The following is a 23265-nucleotide window of genomic DNA, read 5'->3' on the forward strand; positions in this document are numbered from 1 at the left end:
AGCATGGGCGATTTTCAGTAGTGGTCCATCTGACATGGAATGACCCATACACAAGTAAGGCTAGATTCAAATAGGGCACTGGTCTTGGACCTAAGGGCCTCCGCGTGAGCAGACTGCTGGGCATGATGGACCACTGGTCTGACCCAGCAGCGGCAAATCTTATGTTCTTAGGGTATCATCTCTTGTAGGAATAGGAAGCTGGTTTTGGAGCAGACTTAGATGGTTGACTTTTAGTCGTTGATCTATTAAGAGTTCCAATTCTGCTCATGCTGAGTCAACTTTTGAGTAGCAGCCTCTTATTCTATCCCTGAAGATTTGTTCCCCCAGGCATGGAATGTTGGCAAAACAGTCCTGAAGATTAATATCCATGTCAGAGATGTGTAGCCAAGCAAGACATCTCATAGCAACAGATATGGCAGATGCTCTGGATGACATTTCAAAAACCATCAAATGCCGTCTGTGCCATATATTTTCTGGTCTGAAGGAGACTTGAATGGCCTGCTGAAAATTCACAAGATGTTCTGGGGGAATATACTGCTCAAAGTCAGCCAACTTCTTTACAAGATGTTTAAAATAAAATGACATGTAGAAGTTGTATTTAAGCACAGAGTTTTGGTAGAGACAGAAACCAAATCTATCCATAGTACAACCCTTCAAGCCCCGGTGGTGCAGAAGCATAAACTCTGGTACTGGAGGATTTTTTTTTTTTTTAAGGGTTGATTCCACATGCAATAATTGGTGTTGTAGTTGTGGTTTGTCAAATCCAGGACAAGAAATTATTCTGTAGAGTGAATCAATTTTTCTTGGGGCTGCAGTAACAGAAAGAGGAGTCTCCCGGTTTCGAAAGAGGGCCTCCTTAAAAAATTATGCAATGGTAGCTTGAGAAGTTCTTTAGGAGGTTCGTCATAATCTAAGGCATCAAGGAGCTCTGCCCTGGGCTCAGTGTCAGCCTTCAATTTGACAGGAAGGGCCTTAAATATTTAGTAAAGGAAAGTCCTTCAGGAAGCGATCATCTTCGTGGAAGAGGAGATGGATCTGAAAGGATACCATATGACTCAGGGGTAGGCAAAATGGGCTCACACTCCATGCTGAAAAAGTTTTGAACACCACTTTTTCACTGTGGAGTACGATAGGCATTTGTCATTCAATGTTTGCATCTTATATTCATGGATTTCCTTTAGTGTTTTTCTTCTGCAAAAATAGGAACTTCATTATGGCTCAGAGTTCCACACTTTGTTAACAAGGTTCAAATCAATGATATGAAACAATGTCAAAACGTAGCATTATGATTCTGCAAACTGGCACTTTGCAAAAATAAAAAAAATGCTCTTTTCAGCTACAGTGGCAAAATAATGTTCAGAATTTAGGAAGTTGGTTGGGCTGAGAACTTTTCAGCATCCCCTCGTACAGCCAGCTAGCCCCTGTGGACAGCCCTGTTACATTTCATTTCTTCAAGCAGACAGGACCTGAAGCAGCCAGGCATAAACACACTGAATTAGACACCATAGTGCCTTAGACTTTTTTTTTTTTTTAATCTTTATTTCTATGGATCGACATGGACTAACACTTGGCAACCATGCTACTTTATACAAGCAGAGAATTATAGATATTTTATTCCCCCCTCTGGTGATATTTACCTGTTGCCACTTTTCACCCTCAGCTTGGATGCAAGGAGTGTCATAAATAGCTCTGTAGTGCTTGCAAATAGATAAGTAAGACCCTTCATGCTGATCCAGTTGAATCATTAAATTGTAATACTTCAATTTCAATTTCTAAAATCAAGGCATTTTAAAGGAAAAAAAAAAAAAGAAGGTTATCATATTTACTAATGGACTCGTATCAATTGTATATGCCAGAATGTTTCATTTTATCGTCCGATGTTATGATGTAAGGTGCTTGGAAACACTCAGGTAAACTTTCAGCAGTAGCAGTGAGCTTTATTTGTTTTTAAATGCCAGCCACAGCATTTAAAGAGAGGGAGAGTAGGTTCTTACCTTGCTAATATCTTTTATAGTAGATAGGTGTGTCATTCTGGACAGAATGGTAATATTACATTACATTACATTACTGGCTTATATTCCGCCTATACCTTGCAGTTCTAATCCCCATGTTCGCGAGCCATGCAGGAACCCACTCCACCTTTCAAATCCCTTCACTAGAGAGCTCTACTGCCCCCTTCAGTTTATACCAAAGCAGGAGAGGTATGGGGAAACTCCCCGAATTACAACTCTCTTCTCCTCTGAAAATATAACATGCATGTTAAACATTGCCATTTAACAAACAAAACATCAAAATAATCATACCAAACAAACATTTATGGAGCTCAAACAATACTAGATTATTCATCACTAGTCTTTAAGCCCGTTACATTAACGGGTGCTAGTGATTCCTCGGCTTCCTCCACCTCCCTTTCCCCTTCCCGTCAACCCTCTTGTTTCCCTTTGCACAGTCTCCCTGCTTCATCCGCTCCTTCTCCTGCGCGGGTCACCGGAGCAGAGAGGACTGGGCAGAGGGGGCTGCCAGCCGGGACCGGCAGAGAGGAGCTAGGTGGCTGGAGGAGTAGCAGCTGCCGATTGCAGCTCCGTCCCGCCTTCGCCTCCCTGGATTTGCTAGAGCGGCCTGCAAGGTTCGCTACAGTGGCTGGCGAACCTCAGCGGGCCGCTTTGAGAGGACCGGCAGTGGGAGGGAGGAATCGCTGATACACGCGCTAGCGCAGGCGCCGTGAGCACTGGCACAGAAGCACAGCTCACGCCACCAGGATGCACGGATTTTCGACAGCGCATGCGCGCTTAGCCTTTTATTATTATGGATACCTATAAGGTCTGAATGACATTTTAGTTTGGACTCAAACTTTCTAATTGAGACAGAAGGCAGGTGCAGGAGATAATTGACAGGGCTTCAGAATGACACACCTATCTACTAGAAAAGATATTAACAAGGTAACAACCTAATCTTTTTTTTCTAGTGCAATAGGTGTGTCATACTGGACGGATGGGATGTACAAAAGCAGCCCCAGAAATCTAGGGTGGGAATACTATGCTGGATCATAACACTGAGGACCCAAAGGCAAAATCCTTCCATGCCTCTACATCCACTCTGTAATACTTGGCGAATGTATGTAGAGTGAACCAAGTTGCAGCCCTACAAATCTCCTCGGGAGAGATCTCCCGATCTTCCGCCCATGAAGAAGTCACACTTCTAGTTGAATGTGCCTTTACAGAGAACAGTGACTGTTTTCCACAGGCAATATTTGCTGATGAAATAGTCCTATGAAACTTTTGGCCTAGGAAGTCGATGTGCCATGACTAGCCTGTCTAGAGAGCACAAAAAGATGGTCAGATAGCCTGACGTCATTCATGACTTCCAGATATCATAGAAGCATCCTTCTCATATCCAACTTTTTCAGAATCCGGTCCATATTCCTCAAACCTGTGGACTGGAATGCCAGTAATCTGCCCTCCTGATTGACATGGAAAGCCAAAATAATCTTTGGCAAAAAAAGATGAAACTGTGCGCAAAGAAACTCCAGCCTCTAAACTTGAGGAAAGGCTTTCTGCAAGAAAGAGCCTGTAGCATTGAGACTATTCTCGCTGAGGTAATAGCCACAAGAAAAACCATCTTGAATGGCAAATCCATCAAAGACGCTTCCTTCAGCAGCTCGAAAGAAACTTGACCAAGACCTTGCAAAACCATATTAAGCTTCAATGAGGAAAATGGGAGTGTACTGGTGACCTGAGCCACAGCACTCCCTTTAGGAATCTGGCTATGTCCAGATGAGTCACCAATGAAGGCCTGAAACAAGAGAGTCCCACCACTTGAATCCTGAGGAACGCCACTGTAAGCTCCTTGTCAAGGCCAGCCTGTTGGAAGGTCAACACCACAGAGAATGGAGCAGAGAAAGGCTCCATCTTCTCTTTAATGCACTAGTGCTGGAAAGTATCCCATGCAGTAAGCAGGGACCATCATAGGCTTTTGGCTCTGAGCACAGTAGCAACGAACACCTCCGAGTATCCCTTGCACGCTAATACCATGTGTTCAGGAGTCATGCCATAAGAGCAAAGCAATCTGTATCTTCTATAACCACTGATCCCTGAGAAAGAAGATCTGACTGTACTCATAGTCTGAGACTTGTGCCCCTCTGAAGATACATTAAGTCTGCAGGGCCAATCTGGAGTCACAAAAATGACCGTTCTCAATGGCTTGCAATCCTGTGGTGTACCCAACCTATCATGTATCTATCATAGGGGAAACATGTACAAGAGCTTGCTCTTTGGCTACAGCTGGACTAGAGCACCCAGACCTACGCTTCCAGGTTTGGATCTGCGACTGAAGAATCGGTCCACCCTCTTGCTTTTTGCTGACATTGAATGTTGGGCAACCCCAGTGCCAAACAATGAATTGGAAGGCAGCTGTCGATAGCATCCATTCATCCAAATCCAATATCTGTCTGCTAAGGAAAATGGCCTGGACAATGTCCACTCTCTGCTATATACGCCGGTGAAAACACCTGAAGATGAAAATCAGGCCACCTCCAGACTCGGATGCGTACTCTACGTGCCTCCCTGGCAATTGACATATGCCACCGTAGTAGCATTGTCTGAGAAGACTCGGCCCGCTTGCCCCTCTCTTCTCCAGTCTCTGCAATGTCAATCAAATGGCACGAAGTTCCAATCTGTTGCTCAACAGGTTGACATCCATTGTCACAATTACCCACGAGGCTATTCTGAAGGGCATGCCCTGCAGGGGGTCCGATCGAGGTGACCACCTCAACAGAAACACTCTGGAGAGTGAACCGCAAGGTAACGGCAGAAAAGAAATCACTAATGTAATGTAATATGTGATCCTTCACTCATTGAACTACTTCCATCATGGCTGCCATGGAGCCTAACACATGAGAGTAGGGCCATGCAGATGGAGTTGGTTTGGCCAATAAGCTTGTTATCTGGTTGCAAAGCTTCTCTCTACTTGCCTCTTGAATGTAGACACAACTTTCTGCTGTATTGAAGACAACTCTGTTAAAAGAAGACTCCCAGGTATTCCAGGAATTGGGACAGAATCAGTTGGCTCTTTCGGAAATTCATTACCTAACCCAGGCTCTGCAGGACTCAGATCACATGAGCCACCACTTGTTCTCCTTCCAGGAATGAGGGAGCATTGATCTGCCAGTTATCGGAGCTTAATGAGGAAGCTTTGATCCACCAGTCATCCAGGTATGGATGAACCTGCCCATCCTGCGTAGATGGGCATCTACCACCACCATCAGCTTGGTAAACATGCGAGAAGCTATCGTCAGTCCAAAGGGAAGAACAGAGAACTGGTAATGGTTTTCCAAGACATGAAATTTCAGGAACTGTGTGTTCCAGAAAGATGGGAATGTGCAGGTAGGCCTCAGTCAAATCCTGTGAGGTCAAAAGCTCCCCCAGCGCCGCTATGACTTGATGGAATTGGTCTCCATTCGAAAGCACGGTACTTGTAACATTGCATTGACGTGTGTAAGATCCAGAATAGGTCTCCAATCGTCTGAGCCTTTCTTGAACACAACTAAGTATGGAGTATCTGCCCAAGCCCAAATCACTGGGTGGCACAAATTCTACGGCCTGAATATCTAACTAGAGCTACGACCTTGCTTGCTTTCTCTGGTCATTCCATCAGTGAGTCCACAACCAGTTTGTTAAGGGCTGGACAAATTCGAGCTTGTAATTGTTCTGAAAGATCTCCAACACCCAATAGTCTGACGATATCTGCACCCAGGCCTCCTCATAATCTGAGAGCAGTCACCCTATCTTCAGGGGAACCTCTCCGGACCAGGTATCATTGTGCTTTCTTGGAGGTTGAAGCTGAATGAAAACTGGAGGCTTGGCTTTGCCTGGGATCTAAGAATCTTTCTAGCTCCCTAGAAGGATCTCCAAAAGGAGGCTCCACTCGAGTATTGTTGAAAGCGCCTGGAGCCATGAAAACTAGACCAACTAGAGTCTCTAGAGACTTGCAGTCTGCTATCAGGTACAGATTTCAGCCAGCGATCTGCCACGCTGGACATGAAATTGTCCAGTCCCTTTCTGAACATCATTTACCCCTTGAAAGGAAGTCTGCCAAGGGTAACATTGAAGGAGGAATTTCCAGCCCATTGCCCGATCCAGACCATTCTGCAAGCTGAAATTGAATAAACCAAAACTTTGCTCATGACTCTGATGTCATCATAGGGAGCATCAGCTACTAACCACACCAGCTAGTAGGAGCTGAAGGCTCGACATCAGCTAGCTCCAGCCCCCACAACCTGGTATGTCAGGTATGTGTCAAACGAAGCTGCTGTAGCAGCCTTGATTTCCAAGGCTAGCACTTTGAATTGTCTGTTAAGAATCACATCCAATCTGCGATCCTGCACATCCTTCAATACCAAGCCTCCCTCACTTGGGTAAGGACGTGCGTTTGGTTACCTGTGCTATCAAGGAATCTACTTTGGACCGAGCAAACAGCTGCTGACACTCCTGTGCCATCAAATACAGCTGAGCCATTGTCTTAGTTACCTTAAGGGACCCTTCGGGAGCATCCCAATGCTCCATGACCAATACACTGATTATCAGGATGCCAGGAAAATGAGGATGACTGGGCTCTCACTCCACTCATTATACAGCAGGGGACCTGCTGGGAAACCAAGTTTATCTCCCACAAAAAGATCTAACAGGGCAGAGAGACTAACAATCGACGGACTATGGGGACATCCATAGAAACATGACAGCAGATAAAGGCCAAATGGCCCATCTAGTCTGCCCATCCACAGTAACCATTATCTCTTTCTCCTGCGCACTCACATTGATCTGCGAGCCTGCATCTCCCTAAAGGGAATGTTTGATCTCTGACAGTAAAGACATACAAATAGACTTCTCATCAACTAAGTCTCCCTCAGAAAGACCCACCAGATCCTGGCTAGACTCCAACACTGAGGCAGATGCACCATGGGAGCCCAAGCCCCCTCATGCAACTCCTAGTGCGCTGCCGGACTTCTCCTTGGGATTTCATTCATCCAAATAAGCTCTCCACCTCAGATTAACAAATGCTGGAGAAAATGCATATTAGGCAATGCAGAGTCTCTTTCAGATGACTCCAGTTTGCATCTCTTGAGCTCTGCGGCCTCCCCATTCCTGCTCTTAAAATGTTGCAGTTTGTCAAATCCAGGACCAGAAATTATTCTGTAATGGGGGAGGTGAATCAATTTTTCTTGGGGTTGCAGTAACAGAAAGAGGAGTCTCCCAGTTTTGAAAGAGGGCCTCCCTAAGATTATGCAATGGTAACTTGGAGAAGTTCTTTAGGAGGTTCCAGGGCTTTGGGAGAGACAGACCCCCGACTCCCCCCAAAACCGTTCTTCAGCCCTAAAGAGCAAAGGGGATCCTAAGCTGACCACTCCCACCCACCTTCATATATTGCATGGCACATTGGATGAGCACCCATCCAGCGCAAAAGTGGCATGAATTGAGGGTAAAGAAGCCTGAGGACTCCATCCCAGCCAGTTTTGAGGCAAAAACGAGGTGATTTGAAGGTTCTGGAAAACTTTGAACAAAAAAAAAAATCTGGAAATCAAAGATGGCCATCGCGGAAGCATGTTGGCATTAAAAACCGTCTCCAAAATGCTTTAACTAAAAAAATACATACATAAACAGTGATTGGGATTTTGGAGGTCCACCTAAGGGAAGGGGTAGAAACCTGAAAAAGGTTTTAAAGACGCCCCACACACACACTCCCATTTTCCTCATAACATCCATACTTCACCATGACCTGTGCTAGAAATATGCCACAGCCTGCCTCAGCTGCAAAGGTAACTGGATGTGGGAGAAAAAAAAATTGCTGCCTCAAACGGACCGCTCCTCCAATGCTGAATCTTCTGGCTGCCAGTTTGACCGGTATCGTGACTAAACCTCAAACCCCTGCGGACCTAAAATGGGAGAGGTGAAACGTAGCCAACATCCCACAGAACTGCGCTGAACTCCCTATGGGTGCCCAACAGCCTGCGCTCAAGCTCCTGCGATGCAATAGGCAAGTAATGCTATAAGGAGAACGGACCCCAAGCTCCAGAAAAGTTTCAGCAGGCTACCCAACAGGTACCACAGAGGAATTGACCTGTCAGCTGCAAACCTCAGTCTGCTTCTTCTCCATGTAGGCAGAACTGAACCCTCAACTAGGGGAGCTCTGAGGAAAGTCATCAAAAATTCATGAAAAGGACCGAAAAGGCCCCCCAAAATAAAGAAATATACATAGCAGATCAGAAACACTCTCCGGCTCATGTGCAGAAGAAAAAACTGAAAGGGGCAAGCAGAGTCCTCTAGTGAAGGAGGAGGGATTCAAAAGCTGGTGTGGATTCTTTCTGTACAGCTCATGAGTACAGGGATATCACCCGTCCATCCAGAATAACACACCTAGAAATATATTTATGTGCATATTCAGCGTTGCTAGGTGGCAGCATCGAATATAAATAAAAGAGGTGGTCACTCCACCAATTACAGCTAAGCTGTTTACTTTAGGATTGCCTGCATAAATTAAAAAAAAAAAAAAAAAGTCACTCGACTGTATGAATAGATGCTGAAAATATTGCCACCACCTGTATGGCCTTGCCAGTAGCCATATAGGATCCGATTCTAAAAATAGTGTTCTACTGCCACCTAACTTAATTGGGTTTAATTGATTAATTCAGTGGTCTCAAACTCAAACCCTTTGCAGGGCCACATTTTGGATTTGTAGGTACTTGGAGAGCCTTAAAAAAACTTAATGTCTTATTAAAGAAATTACAATTTTGCATGAGGTAAAAAAAACTCTTTATAGTTTATAAATCTTTTCTTTTGGCCAAGTTTTAATAATAATATTGTAATTTATAGCTAAATTGACATATGATCAAGAAACTGTTTTATTTTACTTTTGTGATTATGAGGGTCTCAAAATAGTACCTGATGCAGGTGGCCCCCGGGCCACGAGTTTGAGACCACTGATCTAATTGGTGCTGTACCGATTAAAACCAAAACTCAATTAAAAACAAAAAAGAGGCACCACCAAAAAGGCTGCCATCATCCCACCTACAGAGGTGCCACTGCCTTACAAATGCCCAGTGCCACTGTAGACGTGGTTAATGCTGGAAGTGGCATTAGGATCATCTTCTATCAAACTGCAATAGCAGTTTTTAGCGCTGGGAGCCACGCTGAATGGCCTGTGCTGCTCCCGACGCGCATAGAAACTCAATGAGCGTCGGGAGAATTGCGGGCCATTAATAGCAGCTTCCCAAGCTAGAAACTGCTAACGCAGTTTGATAGAAGAGGGCTTAGTGTCATAAAGCGCCTTTGTAGATGCAATTCACCTGAAAGGTAGGTGCCAGACATGTAGGCCTTTAAAACCTTGGCCTACATTTCCAGCACCTAATTTTGACATAGCCATGATTCTTGACATACGTTCTGCAGTTGTTTTTAAGGTGGCCACCGATAATGCAGACGTTTACAGAATCTAAGCAATAGTGCCACAGCTGTCAGATATTTTCAACAGCAGTGCTGCTGAAAATCCATGGATAAATGGCATATATTTTTAACAACTGTCACTAACAAATAAAGTTCCTTTGAATATAGACCCCCCACTATTAATAGAAAGATTAAGTTGTAAAATATTTTAGTTTATTTAAAAATCAACATTGGTTTAGTTTTGCACATTAGATGAACAATTTGTCTTCATTTTACCTCTGTGTTTTCATCCTGAAAGAACTTGGTATTGATTTTTTTGCTGATAATTTGAGTTCGAATGTAATCTTTGACTGCAAGACACAATCTCATCTGCTCTAGGATAAATTCCACTTTCTCTTTCTTTTCCATTGAGCCGTAGGTTTCCACCTAGTAAAGAAAATGAGACAGCACTACAAGGTCACTTCTGTACAATCCCAAACAATTCATAACAACATGTTTGCATTCTCCAGCTGTCAGTCTGAAAACCATTCACCAAGAACAAAACCAATAACCTCAAGTGCACTACTAATCATTATGCTTCACTCACCGACTTGAATTTTACATTAGAACACATTAGTAATGGTATTTTATTTTTAATAAAGTAATCGAAAATGTATAAATCATCAAAAAAATAGTTTTAAATTAGAACCCTTACAAGGAAAGGGCATGGAAACGCAATAGCCTCTTAAGTATTAAAGATGAAGCATAAAATAGAAATTTTGCTTTATGCCTACATAAGAGAAATTTTGCTTAATGCTAAGACTGGCACAGAAGCATGGCAAGTCTTACTAATACCAACTGCCTTAGGACTGGTGTGATGGGCCAATAATTAGATTCATGTTACCAGATGAGATTAGGCTTAATTTCCAACTCAAGCTCTGTGATATGTGCCTTCCCTTTTGCTGGAACTTTCCGCCTCGTAAAAACTTATCATTTTTGCAGAAAACAAGCAAAGGGCTCCAAATTGGCCTACACAAAGTAGGGGAACATATAATCTGAGAATCAAACATACATACACTGTAGGTAGCCGATTACCTGAAGCTCTTGCAAAATTGAAGCAGCCTCTTTCACATTCCCATCCTGTTCTTTTATCTCTGCCAATGTCCTTGTCAGTCGGGCACGCTCAATTTCTACATAGATCTAGGTTCAAAAGAAGGTAAATTCAACCTTGCTCACAATGCACTGAATTTATTTACAAATTTAGTTATTTAACATGGAAAAATCCCCCATAGATAATGCATTTTATAAGTCATCACACATTCATGACAAGGTCAACATAATACAAAAAAATTCAATACAGAATATACAAGCTCCTAAAATCCAAAACTGGCAGCCCCAACTGAAATCCCATCAAGTCATGTAGCCAAAGGTCTTAATAAAAGAAAAGCCTTAAGCTTCTGTCTGAAACAAGGTGAAAACATCAAATCATATTAGATATAATAACAGAAAAAACTAAATTGTCATTATTGTAGGACATTATGACACTTATTTTCAAAGTACATGCAACATCTCAAAATGCCCAAAAGAACATTCATGAGCTTGAAACATCCAAATCCCAATTTTTCAAAGGCAGAAATGGGATACTCAGCACTTTTAGTACATCCAGATAGTAAGAGGGGCCTATTGTGGGCATGATTAGGAATGACCCAAAATCACAATGTCCAACAGTGATAACCAAACAAACATACATCCAAGTTGGAGAAAGGGATACAAGGAGAAATGTTGGTTATGGGGCTGGTAGGCAGGGGTGAAAGATGCTGCACATGGTAATAATAATAGAAATAAAGTGCATAATATAAAATGTAATAATTACATTTACATTATATACTTCTCCCTCGGTATTCGCAGGGGATAGGGAGCTCACGGCAGCCATTTCCTATTGGCCATCTACACGGGGCAGGAGCATAGGAAGATCACTCCTGCCCCGAAAGCCCGCTAGACCACCAGGTAAGACCGGGATGCTGGGAGGAAGGTTGGAACGTTCTAAACTATGGGGTTCCCCCCCCCCCAAAAAAAAAAAATTGTGAATATGTGAAACTGCAAGTGGCAAAACCGTGAATAGGGAGGGGGAAGTGTATATGTAATAATTAGATTATATATTATGCACTTGAATCCCACACTCCCCCCTCCATGGAAAAATTGTCTTGCATGAAACTGGTCCCTGGTGTAAAAAAGGCTGGGGACCACTGCTCTAAAAAGATGACAATCCGCGTTTTCCAGATGCCTGGTAAACCTACATATAATGTTCCTCCACCCAGTGTCAGATGCTGAATTTATTCACCCAGCTACCTATGTTTCATCCAGCTTTGCCTGTGTTGATTGACAAAAGGATGGTGCCATAAAATTATAAAAAAATAGCTCACTGGATTATTGCCCGATTAAACCTTTTCTGACATATGAAGGAAGGCTTCTTGTAGCAAACACTTAGCATATGTAACTGGCTTTAAATAATTTTACAAGTGCAACAAATAAGAACAAAGTGCTTTTTTGATTTCTTCATAAACTATTATATTAAGCCCTGTATACATAAGAAATTTGAAAAAGGTTATTAAAACAAGTTTTAATGAAAGGATTGGTCTGGAAACATACTTTCAGCCCTTATCAAACTAGAACAGAACTCTTGTAACAAGATTTTTTCTAAGGAAAGCCAGTGCTCAAAGCTAGGATTTCAACAGTGCTCAGCTGCACCCAACTTAGCTGAGCTATTTTTCAATGTAGCCAGAACAGCTGCAACTCAACTATCCAAAACTGGGCTAAATGTAGGACTGAGCACAAACATAGCCCATTAGTGATGAAAACCAATCCCACTGCCAATACATGAAAATCTAGCTGCTTTATAAAGGGAATCTTCATACCCAGGGATCTAGCCAGTTAACTGCATAGTTAAAACTCTGATCCATTTGAATACTAGACCGTCACAGCAAGTACTGTATATACTTGAATATAAACCTAGATTTTTGAGCCAAAAATATGGCCCAAAACTGGGGGTCTGTTTATATCTGAGTCTTCCCCTTCTCAGACCCACCACGGGCCTCTCCCCAGGCCTACCTTAATCTATGCTGGTCTAGTGGTGAACCAGGGCAAAAGTGGTCCTCCTATTCTCCTACCCCATGCAATCTCACTACTCAAAATGGCTGATGCGAGTTCCCACAGTGGTTGCTATTTATATACTGCCTTTTTATGAAGAGATTCACCCAAAGCTCTTAAGTATGTATTTTCCCTACCTGTCCTGGCGAGCTCACAATCTGTCATGCCTGGTACAATGGAGGGCTTTAGGCCCTGATTCTATAAAGGGCGCCTAAGTAATGCCTAAGTTAGGCGTGCTTTAGGTGTCCAATCTAAATAGTTAATGAACCAATTAAGGTAGATGCAGCCACAATTTCATGGACGCCCATGTTTAAAACTCACGCCTAACTATTAATAGGCGTGGGCGTGGAATGGGTGAGGTTTGGGCAATGACTCAATTTGGGCGTCCTTCATTTGCAAAAGCTTAAAAACAGAAAAAAAAAACAGATACAGACCTTAGCATGTCTTCTACTTCATTGCAAATGGAGGTTTGCAGCTGCTCAATGGTGACCTTATTGTGAGATCATCAAGGTGCACCTTCAAGGTAGAATGCCGCAATTAAAATATGTGCTGGGGAGCTGGTTGGGATTTGAACTTATGACCTCTGGAAGAGGAGCACAGGGCTTTTATTTATTGAGCTATAGCAGCTTCCAGGCAGGTGTCTCTAACTGCTCTGTGATATGAGGGAAGTTTCGTGGAGACGCCAGGAAGTACTTCTTCACGGAGAGAGTGATTGAGCACTGGAACAAGCTTCCAGTGCAGGTGGTCGAGGCACGCAGCATCCCAGACTTCAAGAACAAATGGGATACCTATGTGGGATCCCTGCGAGGTCATGCCAAGGGATAGGGTCACTAGGACTGAATGAGCGGGTCAGTAGAGTGACAGTATAATCACAATTATACTTTCAGGGGTCAGTAGACTTAAGAGGATGGGTAAATAGTGTGGGCAGACTTGATGGGCTATGGCCCTTATCTGCCGTCATATTTCTATGTTTCTATGATAGCTTAGCAGATCTCTAAGAGCTATGAGAAAAAAAGAGTCAGATATCATCATTTAATAACAAATTTTTATTAATCATGACTGGAGTCGCTATTCAACATATCACCATCAATTGGAAGGATTGCAGTAAACTTAATTTCACCTTTTGGTGGAACTCATTATGTCATATGTTCAAAATGGAAAGATCAATAGCTATACAAAATGGAAATTATAAAATAAAATATGGGGGCCATTGACATGAATAATAGGGAGGGGGAAGGGTTCTTATTTTACTGTGTATACTATTAATATTAATGGGAAGGGTTATGGGTTTTTATATATACAATTGTTCTTTTTCTTGATAGACTTCAAGTGATGTTTTCAAGAACATGTATGATATTAAATTGTACACTTGTTGAATGATTAAAAATGAATAAAGATTAAAAAACAAAAAACATTAAGGTCATTGTTTAGACGTCTAAATCTCACCTAAAACCTGATTCTCTAAAGGACGCCTAGAAAGTTAGACATCTAAACAGTGCTGAACTCTGCTGAGCGCAATTCTACAAAGGACTCCTAATGTAGGCACCTAAACGGCGCCTAACCTTAGATGCATTTTGCAGAATCAGGGCCTAAATGACTTCCCAAGGTCACAAGGAGAAGGCTGGAATTGAATTCACAACCTGATGGTGCCAAGGCAGCAGCTCTAACCACTAGGTTATTTACTGCCACAATAACATCGCAAGACTGATACAAGTTTGGTTTATATTTCGAGTCAACTGTTTTCTCCCCCTTTTTTTTTTTTTTTTTTTTGGGGGGGGGGTAAAAAAAAAGTTACCTAGTTTATATTAGAGTACTGTATATACAATCAAAGAATAGTTTATAGTAGGAGATAGACAGTAACTATACCACACGTACCTTTCCTTCTGTGACCATACGCAGTGTGTCAATGAGCCGTAATTTGATGGCGAGGTCTGTAATTTCTTCAATGTAAGTACAGCACTGCTGAACCATTTTAGCTACTGCCTGTCTCGTACAAAGAATAAATAGAATGAAAAAAACCTGCCATGACAATTCAGATTGGAAACCACAAACTGAATATTAATTTGCTGAAGGACGTCTCTGTTGCTTTTCTAACATAAGCTCTGGGCAGCTTAAAATAAAACAAACCAGGGTGGATTTGATTTAGATTCCAATTTAAAATCGCTAGTCAGAAAGACTTGATTTAAATCATGGTTTTCTACAGACTCATTCTTGCTGGTATAATCTTAGAATTTACAACCAGATGTCATCTTGATATACTGCTCATAACAGTCCACTGCAGAGTTTCATCTAACATCTTGTGGGAGCGTTAGCTTGTTTCCACCCATTCTTTTCAAAGCTGCTGCAACAAAATTATTGTTACGGAAGTATTTAGCAATTTCAACAGCATTAGTTCTTATTTCTGGGACACTGAAGTTTTTGGCTAAGAGGTGCAGCAAATGAGTACTGCAACCATATGCTCTACTAAATTTCTTCTCACCTTGGATACATTTGCAGCATTATCTGTCACTAACTGCAAACTACACATTTGGATTTTTGTCCACGTTTTATTGTAGCTTTTGTAGCTACTTCCTGTAAGTATTCTGCTGTATGTACATTTCCTGAGGTATCAATTGTTTCTGCAAAACAGAGACATTCCCTTCTTCTGTTGTTAAACAAGCACAAATAACAGGATCATTGTGGACATTACCCCACCCATCAAGACTTACTAAAAAATGTAAATACTGCATGAATATAAAGCCTCATGCTACATAATTAAAAACTAATCCTTATTTCATGATGACATTTGGACTAATGTATCTTGATTTTTCCTCAAAAAGCATTTTTAAAAACCCCACAAATTTTTTTTTTTTTTTTAATTATCTTTGCTTTTTATCCACCCTGATACAAACACTGCAATATGATTTGCTTTACTTCACTAGAATTGAGAATAGATACATTTACAGTATTCTGCCACAGTGCGCTACACTTGGTATTATATCCTAGTATTCTGATTTCATTTGTTTCTGGACATTGTTCGGTAAATGCAAAAATATAAAAAATGAAAGTAATTCAGGCAGTACCAAATCTACTCCCCCTTTTACAAAACCACTCAAGAGGTTTTTAGCGCCGGCTGGTGTGCTGAATGCTCTGCCCTGCACCGACGGGCATAGAGTTCTTATGAGCGTCAGCAGTACAGAGCATGCAAGTTCATTAAAATTTGATTAATCGCTTTACATAAAATTCTAAGCGATTTACAATTAAAATGGTGGGAATACAAGTAATAGTATTAAACATGGCGAGAGAAAGACTCCAGTTGACGAACTGGAACAATGGGAAAAAGAGAGAACTACAATTTGTATATGAAAGAAACATAAAAAAGGGCAGAACAAGAGGAGAGGCTGGCGCTAAAAACCTCTTGTGTGGTTTTAGAGAACTGGTATTCTAACACACAATTTACCCCAAACTACTGATGGAAACAAGTCATACCAAAAGGGTGTCTTACGTTAAAAACTGCTACACAGATCTGCTTACAAATACCTTTCTTCTGCACTTTTAAAGAAGATTTTCTTTGGAAATAAACAAGTCTTTTGCAGAAAGACTTTTGTTCAAGTGGAGAGTGAGATTCACAAATTTTATTGAGTGGTAAGAAAGAAAAATAAGCCAATAACAAGAACTATAAACAGAAAGGGAAAAGGAGAAAAAGTGCAACACAATACTGCACTCAACTTTCTTGAACCTCAAATGCACAGTCTTTCTTAAATTGACAAGAGCCCTGCAAAAATGTACTGCAGATACTCCTAATGTATTTTGATTTGATATAGCTCTTATCTTTTCAGCAATACCTCAAGGTGAGGTACTTTCGGGTACAGTATGGCTATCTCCCCATTTCCAAAGGGCTTACAATCTAATTTGGTACCTAAGGCACTGGAGGGTTACATGACCTCCCCAAGGTCACACAGGGCATTGGTGGATTTAAACTTTGCCTTCCCTAGGATTCAGTTCACTGTTCTAATTACTCCTCTATTCCATATGGAAACCTACAACAAACATTTCTAAATTCATCTAGAAGTTTCACTCTGCATTTACATTTGGCTTGACTGATGAAACAAGATTTCCTGTTGGGTTTTCATCTGAATGGAACTGATCCTTGGGCAGGGTTTGGAAGCTATAGAGCTGTGAGAAGCAGCCTGGATTTACAGGCCCATACCAGACCTCTAGTGCACCTTTACAATGCTGCAAGGTTTGGTCATACAGGTTGGAATTTTTTTTTATGACAATGACTGATTTCATGACAACATTATACTACCTATGTTTAACACTATCACTTTATTCTAAGGCTTTTTTTTCCACCGGCTACCATTACAGATAGATTGTTATTTGCTCTCTCTGTGGTTTTAATCCTTTTCCACAGTAAAGCAGGAATTAGTATTATTATTCTGTCAAAACCCTTATTGTTTGCAAATAGCTGGTTTTAAGAAAGGCTAGGACAAGTTCCTGGAGGAAAAGTCCATAGTCTGTTATTGAGGAAGCCACTTCTTGCCCTGTATCGGTAGCATGGAATATTGCTACCCCTTGGGTTTTGGCCAGGTACTGGTGACCTGGATTGGACACTGTGAGAATGGCTACTGGGCTTGAGGAACCTTTGGCCTAACCCAGTAAGGCTATTTTTATGTTCTTAACCATTATATCAAGGGGCATGCCTCAAATAGCAAACTTGATAAAAATGCATTACAAAAACTAATTTTCAGCTGTAAGCAGCCTGCAGTTCAACAAACAATATTTATGCATCTAACAGACCACTTATACCACAGTTATACCATGCAGTTACATGGAAAAAGCAGAAAACATATGGTTAAGATTTGTGAGAAAATTGTCATTAACTCACTTGTTTTAACTGACTTCTTCTCTTTGACAAAAGAATGATATTCTCATTCAGAGCATCCCACTCTTTAGTTTCATAACACATTTTCACAATGGTAACCAGTATCCGAGATGTAGACACCATATCGGAGGCCTGAGAAAGTTGAAACCATGAAAAGAAGTGATATGTGCGTCATTTCAACAAGTTAAATTATCCACTGTGAAAATTTTTTATATGATCAGCATTTCATGCGATATTATATTGTGACGCGCTCTATCAATTTCCCATTTAGCAATATATGTCACCATCTGGATTTTTCATTCCATCTAACTACCATTCACAAAAATGATGTTCTAGAAGATTCTGACCTGATTTTACTAGTTTACAGTCAAGTATTGTAACTGTTTCTAAGTGTTTCTGCTCACCTAAAATCATTTTGTAACTGAGCACTTGTCTGATTACAAAAAACTTCTCACTTAGGGCCTGTTTTACAAAACCGCACTAGCGGCAACAGCCCCAAAACCCTTTAAGTTTCAAGTTTCAAGTTTAATTACATTTGATGGATCGCTTATTACATTATCTAAGCGATGTACAAATTAAAAACCAACAGATTTTGGTAATACATTTAATATGGTGGGACAAGACACTGGACAGAGGATTTGGACATACATGAATGAGTAGGTAAGAGGGGGAAAAGTTACAATTATAATATTTGTTGAAATTACATAAAACGGGAAGCACATTAGGTAAAAATGGAATGGATATAGAAAAAATTTAGTTGATTATTATAAGAATGCAAGAAATCTCTATGGGTTTCAGGGCCATTACCGCGTAACAGCTGCTAGCGTGGCTTTGTAAAACAGGCCATTAGTTAATGATAGATTTTTAATTAAATTACTCACTTTTCAAAACTCATGCCACAGTTGTGCCTATGGAGGCGCTTTATATTGCCTAATGCCACTATAGGTGTGGCTAACCCTGGAAGTGGCGTTAGGCATTGTAAAGTGCCTCCATAGGCGCGAGACACGTAAAAGGTAGGCACCGGACATGTAGGCCTTCAAAACCCTGACCTACGTTTCCAGCACCTACCGTTTCCGAAGGCGCGATTCTATAAATTGCACTGTCACGTGATTGACATGCAATCAGTGGCTGTTTTTTAACAATGCCATTTATAGAATCCAGGCTTTGGTCATGCCCACTTTCAGTAAAAAATTTGGTAGGGTCACCCAATAATAGGGCTACATGTTGCCAGATAACCTAAGTTCATTCTTGGATCAGATCTTCTGCTACCTGAGTGTAAAGATACTTCAGAGGCCAATGCCAATAACCCCGCAGAAAGGATGATGTCCCACTATTGTGTTTGAGGGCATAAAACTGGATGAACTGGGTCTCATGCGTAGTCATTGGGGAAATCCTGAAAATCCAGGACCGACATTGGACACCCCTGACCTAGGTTGAAGTATGATGGGGCAGGACATAACATAGGAGGACAATCCCCAATAGTTGCAAATTGAGGTTCATGGCATCACAGACCCTCAGAAGTCCAAAGCAGCAGGAGGAAACCATTACTTGGACACCTTTTTTCCAATAGGAGATATTAGAGATGGTCCCAGTCTGTTTTCAGAGTCAAGATGTTACAGTTGGGTTAGGGGGGGAGGGGAGTGGGCTGTTCCTGTATGGGGGGGGTACTAGCTTTGTTCATGGCTCCTTCTTATGCGAGGTGATTTTTGTTAGTAGCTAAGTTGTCAGTGTCTGAGAGGTTTCATGACTACTGGTCGTATTTGAATATTGCCTTTTGTTTGGTGTTACCAGTTGTATTTTCTGCTTAAAAATTTAATAAACATTTTTGGAAAAAAAAAAAGATGTTACAGTACACGGCTGTGCTTACCGTTCGAGTCTGTTTTTCTAAAGAAAGCAGGATTTCAATTGCTTCTTGAAGTTTTCCTTCCTATTGCGATATACAAATATTAATACCACAATATCTTAAATGTGCAACATTTTAGAAACAGGAGCGAATGAACAGGGAACAAACATATAAATTAAACACTGATTCATGCCATTGTTATTGATTTCATGGTACCTTATGAATGTAGCCAAGGATTACTTTCTCAAGAGAGTTACAGCTTATTAGCAAGAGAATATTATGATATGTTTGACTGCTAATCATAGCAAAATGTCCTAGTCTTAATTCTAATAGTTACGGTACACCTGATTGGCCTTAGACTTAGTGGGGATGGGCGGACCCGCTATGCCTAAGGCCTGATTGGTCCAGGCTTCTAGAGCCTGGGCCAATCAGGCCTTAGGCTTCGGCGGGATGGGCCAGGAAGGGGCGGGCCCACCTCATTTCGACCAGGCGTGCCTGCCGGCTGGACGGGCAAGACCCATCTGGCCGTAAGAACAGGTTAGTTTGGTGGGGTAGAGGTTTGGGGGTTGTTAGCGCCGGGGGGGGAGGGTGCGTCTTCGGGCAGGAGGGATTGGGCACCCTCCTGCCAGCGATCGATATTGTGGGGGGGGGGGGGAGGGTGCGTCTTCAGGCAGGAGGGATTGGGCACCCTCCTGCCAGCGATCGGACAGGCCGCGGCCCGCTATACTTATAGCGGCAGAGAGATCCCTTGCCGCGATAAGTATAGCGGCCGCGTCTACTTACAATGTAGACCAGCATTTTGCTGGCCTACATTTTAAGCTTCTCCTCTACTAGGGAGACACGTAGGGCTGCCTAGGTTCGCCTAAGACCCTTAGGCGAGCTTAGGCATCTTGCGGGTCTCCCTAGGCTCCTGGAGGCGCCTTCAGGCCTGCCTGGGGAGCATTTTTTTAAAAAAAACGTGCATCCCGATTGGCTGATTAGACAGCTGTAGGACGCCTACAGCTGCCTAAAATCGGGATGCACTTTGGAGAATCAGGGCCCAAGTGTACAGTAACCCCAATAGCAGAAAAATGCACACTGAGATTTGTTACTCTTTTATGTAGTACTACCGTATTTTCGCGGATATAACGCGCGCGTTATACGTGATTTTACGTACCGCGCATACCCCTCGCGCGTTATATGCCTGAGCGCGGTATAGAAAAGTTTTTAAACATAGTTCCCACCCCGCCCGATTCACCCCCCCAGCAGGACCGCTCGCACCCCCACCCCGAACGACCGCTCGCACGCGCTCCCACCCGCATCCACGATCGGAGCAAGAGGGAGCCCAAGCCCTCTTGCCCGGCCGACTCCCCGACGTCCGATACATCCCCCCCCCCGGCAGGACCACTCGCACCCTCACCCCGAAGGACCGCCGACTCCCCAACAATATCGGGCCAGGAGGGAGCCCAAACCCTCCTGGCCACGGCGACCCCCTAACCCCACCCCGCACTACATTACGGGCAGGAGGGATCCCAGGCCCTCCTGCCCTCGCCGCAAACCCCCCCCCCCCAACGCCCCCCCCCCCCCAAGAACCTCCGCCCGTCCCCCGCCGACCCGCGACCCCCCTGGCCGACCCCCACGACACCCCCACCCGCCTTCCCCGTACCTTTGTGTAGTTGGGCCAGAAGGGAGCCCAAACCCTCCTGGCCACGGCGACCCCCTAACCCCACCCCGCACTACATTACGGGCAGGAGGGATCCCAGGCCCTCCTGCCCTCGACGCAAACCCCCCTCCCCCCCAGCCGACCCGCGACCCCCCTGGCCGACCCCCACGACCCCCCCACCCCCCTTCCCCGTACCTTTGGAAGTTGGCCGGACAGACGGGAGCCAAACCCGCCTGTCCGGCAGGCAGCCAACGAAGGAATGAGGCCGGATTGGCCCATCCGTCCTAAAGCTCCGCCTACTGGTGGGGCCTAAGGCGCGTGGGCCAATCAGAATAGGCCCTGGAGCCTTAGGTCCCACCTGGGGGCGCGGCCTGAGGCACATGGTCGGGTTTGGCCCATGTGCCTCAGGCCGCGCCCCCAGGTGGGACCTAAGGCTCCAGGGCCTATTCTGATTGGCCCACGCGCCTTAGGCCCCACCAGTAGGCGGAGCTTTAGGACGGATGGGCCAATCCGGCCTCATTCCTTCGTTGGCTGCCTGCCGGACAGGCGGGTTTGGCTCCCGTCTGTCCGGCCAACTTCCAAAGGTACGGGGAAGGGGGGTGGGGGGGTCGTGGGGGTCGGCCAGGGGGGTCGCGGGTCGGCTGGGGGGGAGGGGGGTTTGCGTCGAGGGCAGGAGGGCCTGGGATCCCTCCTGCCCGTAATGTAGTGCGGGGTGGGGTTAGGGGGTCGCCGTGGCCAGGAGGGTTTGGGCTCCCTTCTGGCCCAACTACACAAAGGTACGGGGAAGGCGGGTGGGGGTGTCGTGGGGGTCGGCCAGGGGGGTCGCGGGTCGGCGGGGGACGGGCGGAGGTTCTTGGGGGGGGGGCGGGCGGTGGGGGGGGGGGGTTTGCGTCGAGGGCAGGAGGGCCTGGGATCCCTCCTGCCCGTAATGTAGTGCGGGGTGGGGTTAGGGGGTCGCCGTGGCCAGGAGGGTTTGGGCTCCCTCCTGGCCCGATATTGTTGGGGAGTCGGCGGTCCTTCGGGGTGAGGGTGCGAGTGGTCCTGCCGGGGGGGGGGGATGTATCGGACGTCGGGGGGGGCATCAGGCTTTCAGGATGGGGACAGACCTTCAAGGGGGGACAGGACTTCAAGGGAGGACAGTGCACGGAAAGTCAGGGGGGGTGAACGGAGAGTCGGGACAGCGCACGGAAAGTCAGGGCAGTGCACGGAAGTCAGGGGGGGTGAACGGAGAGTCGGGACAGCGCACGGAAAGTCAGGGCGTGCGAAAGGAGAGTCGGGCAGCATGCGCGTTATATGCCTGAGCGCGGTATAGAAAAGTTTTTGTACATATCATCGTGATTTCTGCGCGCTATACCCCTGTGCGCGTTTTACAATGGTGCGCGTTATATCCGCGAAAATACGGTACTAGAAGCAGCAGTGTACAAAAGGTTAAATTATTTCCTAAATACCAGAGCTGTGGAGTCAACTCCGACCGACATTAAGCTTTAAATGTTTTGTTCTGGTTCTAAAATACTAGTAAATATGGCTAATTATTCTTTACCAGTACAGTATTTTAAATCCAGGACAAAGATAAATTTATGATTTTATAGTGAACATTAAACTTTAACAAACGAGAGGCAACACGAAATCAGATCAAGTACTTATTTCAATAAGGTATAGCCCCCGGTTTATTTGTACTCAGATTTAAATCACTGGGGTTCTTTTATTAAGGTGCACTAACCGATTTAGCACGCGTAAAAATGCTAAGACATCCATTATATTCCTATGGGCATCTCAGCATGTAGCACGTGCTAATCTTTAGCGTGAGCTAAATCAGTTAGCGCACCTTAATAAAAAGGACCCCTATCTGGCTAAATATGAATGTCATATTCGATTTGTCTAAGCCCTGAATACATTTTTTACTGATTCTAACTCCACCCAAAATCACTTTCAACTCCAACTCCACAGTCCTGCTAAATACTATTCAATAGCAGCCTTGAACATTAAGAGACAAAGCTTATTTCTTTTAAGGATCCAAAAGAAAAACAAAAGCAAAATGTTTTAAAATGGAATTTAAAAAGAAATTAATATTTCCATTAAGCCAGATGAATTCTCCACTGAGAAGAGAACACCAATCCTTTCTATTGGGATTATGTGCAAAACCCCAGAAATCCTGATAAGCCAGTTAGATATGGATTTTGTTCACTCAAAGACATAACTGGACTAGAGTGGAGGGGTAATTCAAAAATTTTTAATAAAAAATATTAACACTAAAGCAATAAGTTAAACAAGGTAGTTATGGCCTGATACTTCCCTAGTTAAAATGGATGCAGAATCACTATACAGCAATTTCCCCATGTAGATGGCATATTTTGCATAT

General features: G+C 43.7%; 1 protein-coding gene across 2 annotated transcripts in view; it reads right to left on the bottom strand.

The window, feature by feature from the left end:
- The window catches only part of PSMD12 (proteasome 26S subunit, non-ATPase 12), a 39011-nt gene that overhangs the window by 10862 nt on the left and 4884 nt on the right, over positions 1-23265 (bottom strand). For both annotated transcript variants that reach the window (XR_004540901.1, XM_033961381.1), the window contains exons 2-7: positions 19289-19348; positions 17425-17553; positions 14433-14540; positions 10506-10610; positions 9708-9857; positions 1638-1772 (exon numbers count right to left, since the gene is read on the bottom strand). Coding sequence is in view for 1 of the 2 variants with exons in the window: in XM_033961381.1 (XP_033817272.1) it covers positions 1638-1772; positions 9708-9857; positions 10506-10610; positions 14433-14540; positions 17425-17553; positions 19289-19348 (687 nt within the window). In the remaining variant the exon portion in view is untranslated. The remainder of the gene's footprint in view (positions 1-1637; positions 1773-9707; positions 9858-10505; positions 10611-14432; positions 14541-17424; positions 17554-19288; positions 19349-23265) is intronic.

This window comes from Geotrypetes seraphini, chromosome 10 (genome assembly GCF_902459505.1).
Source record: "Geotrypetes seraphini chromosome 10, aGeoSer1.1, whole genome shotgun sequence".
In the NCBI taxonomy this organism is placed as follows: domain Eukaryota; kingdom Metazoa; phylum Chordata; class Amphibia; order Gymnophiona; family Dermophiidae; genus Geotrypetes; species Geotrypetes seraphini.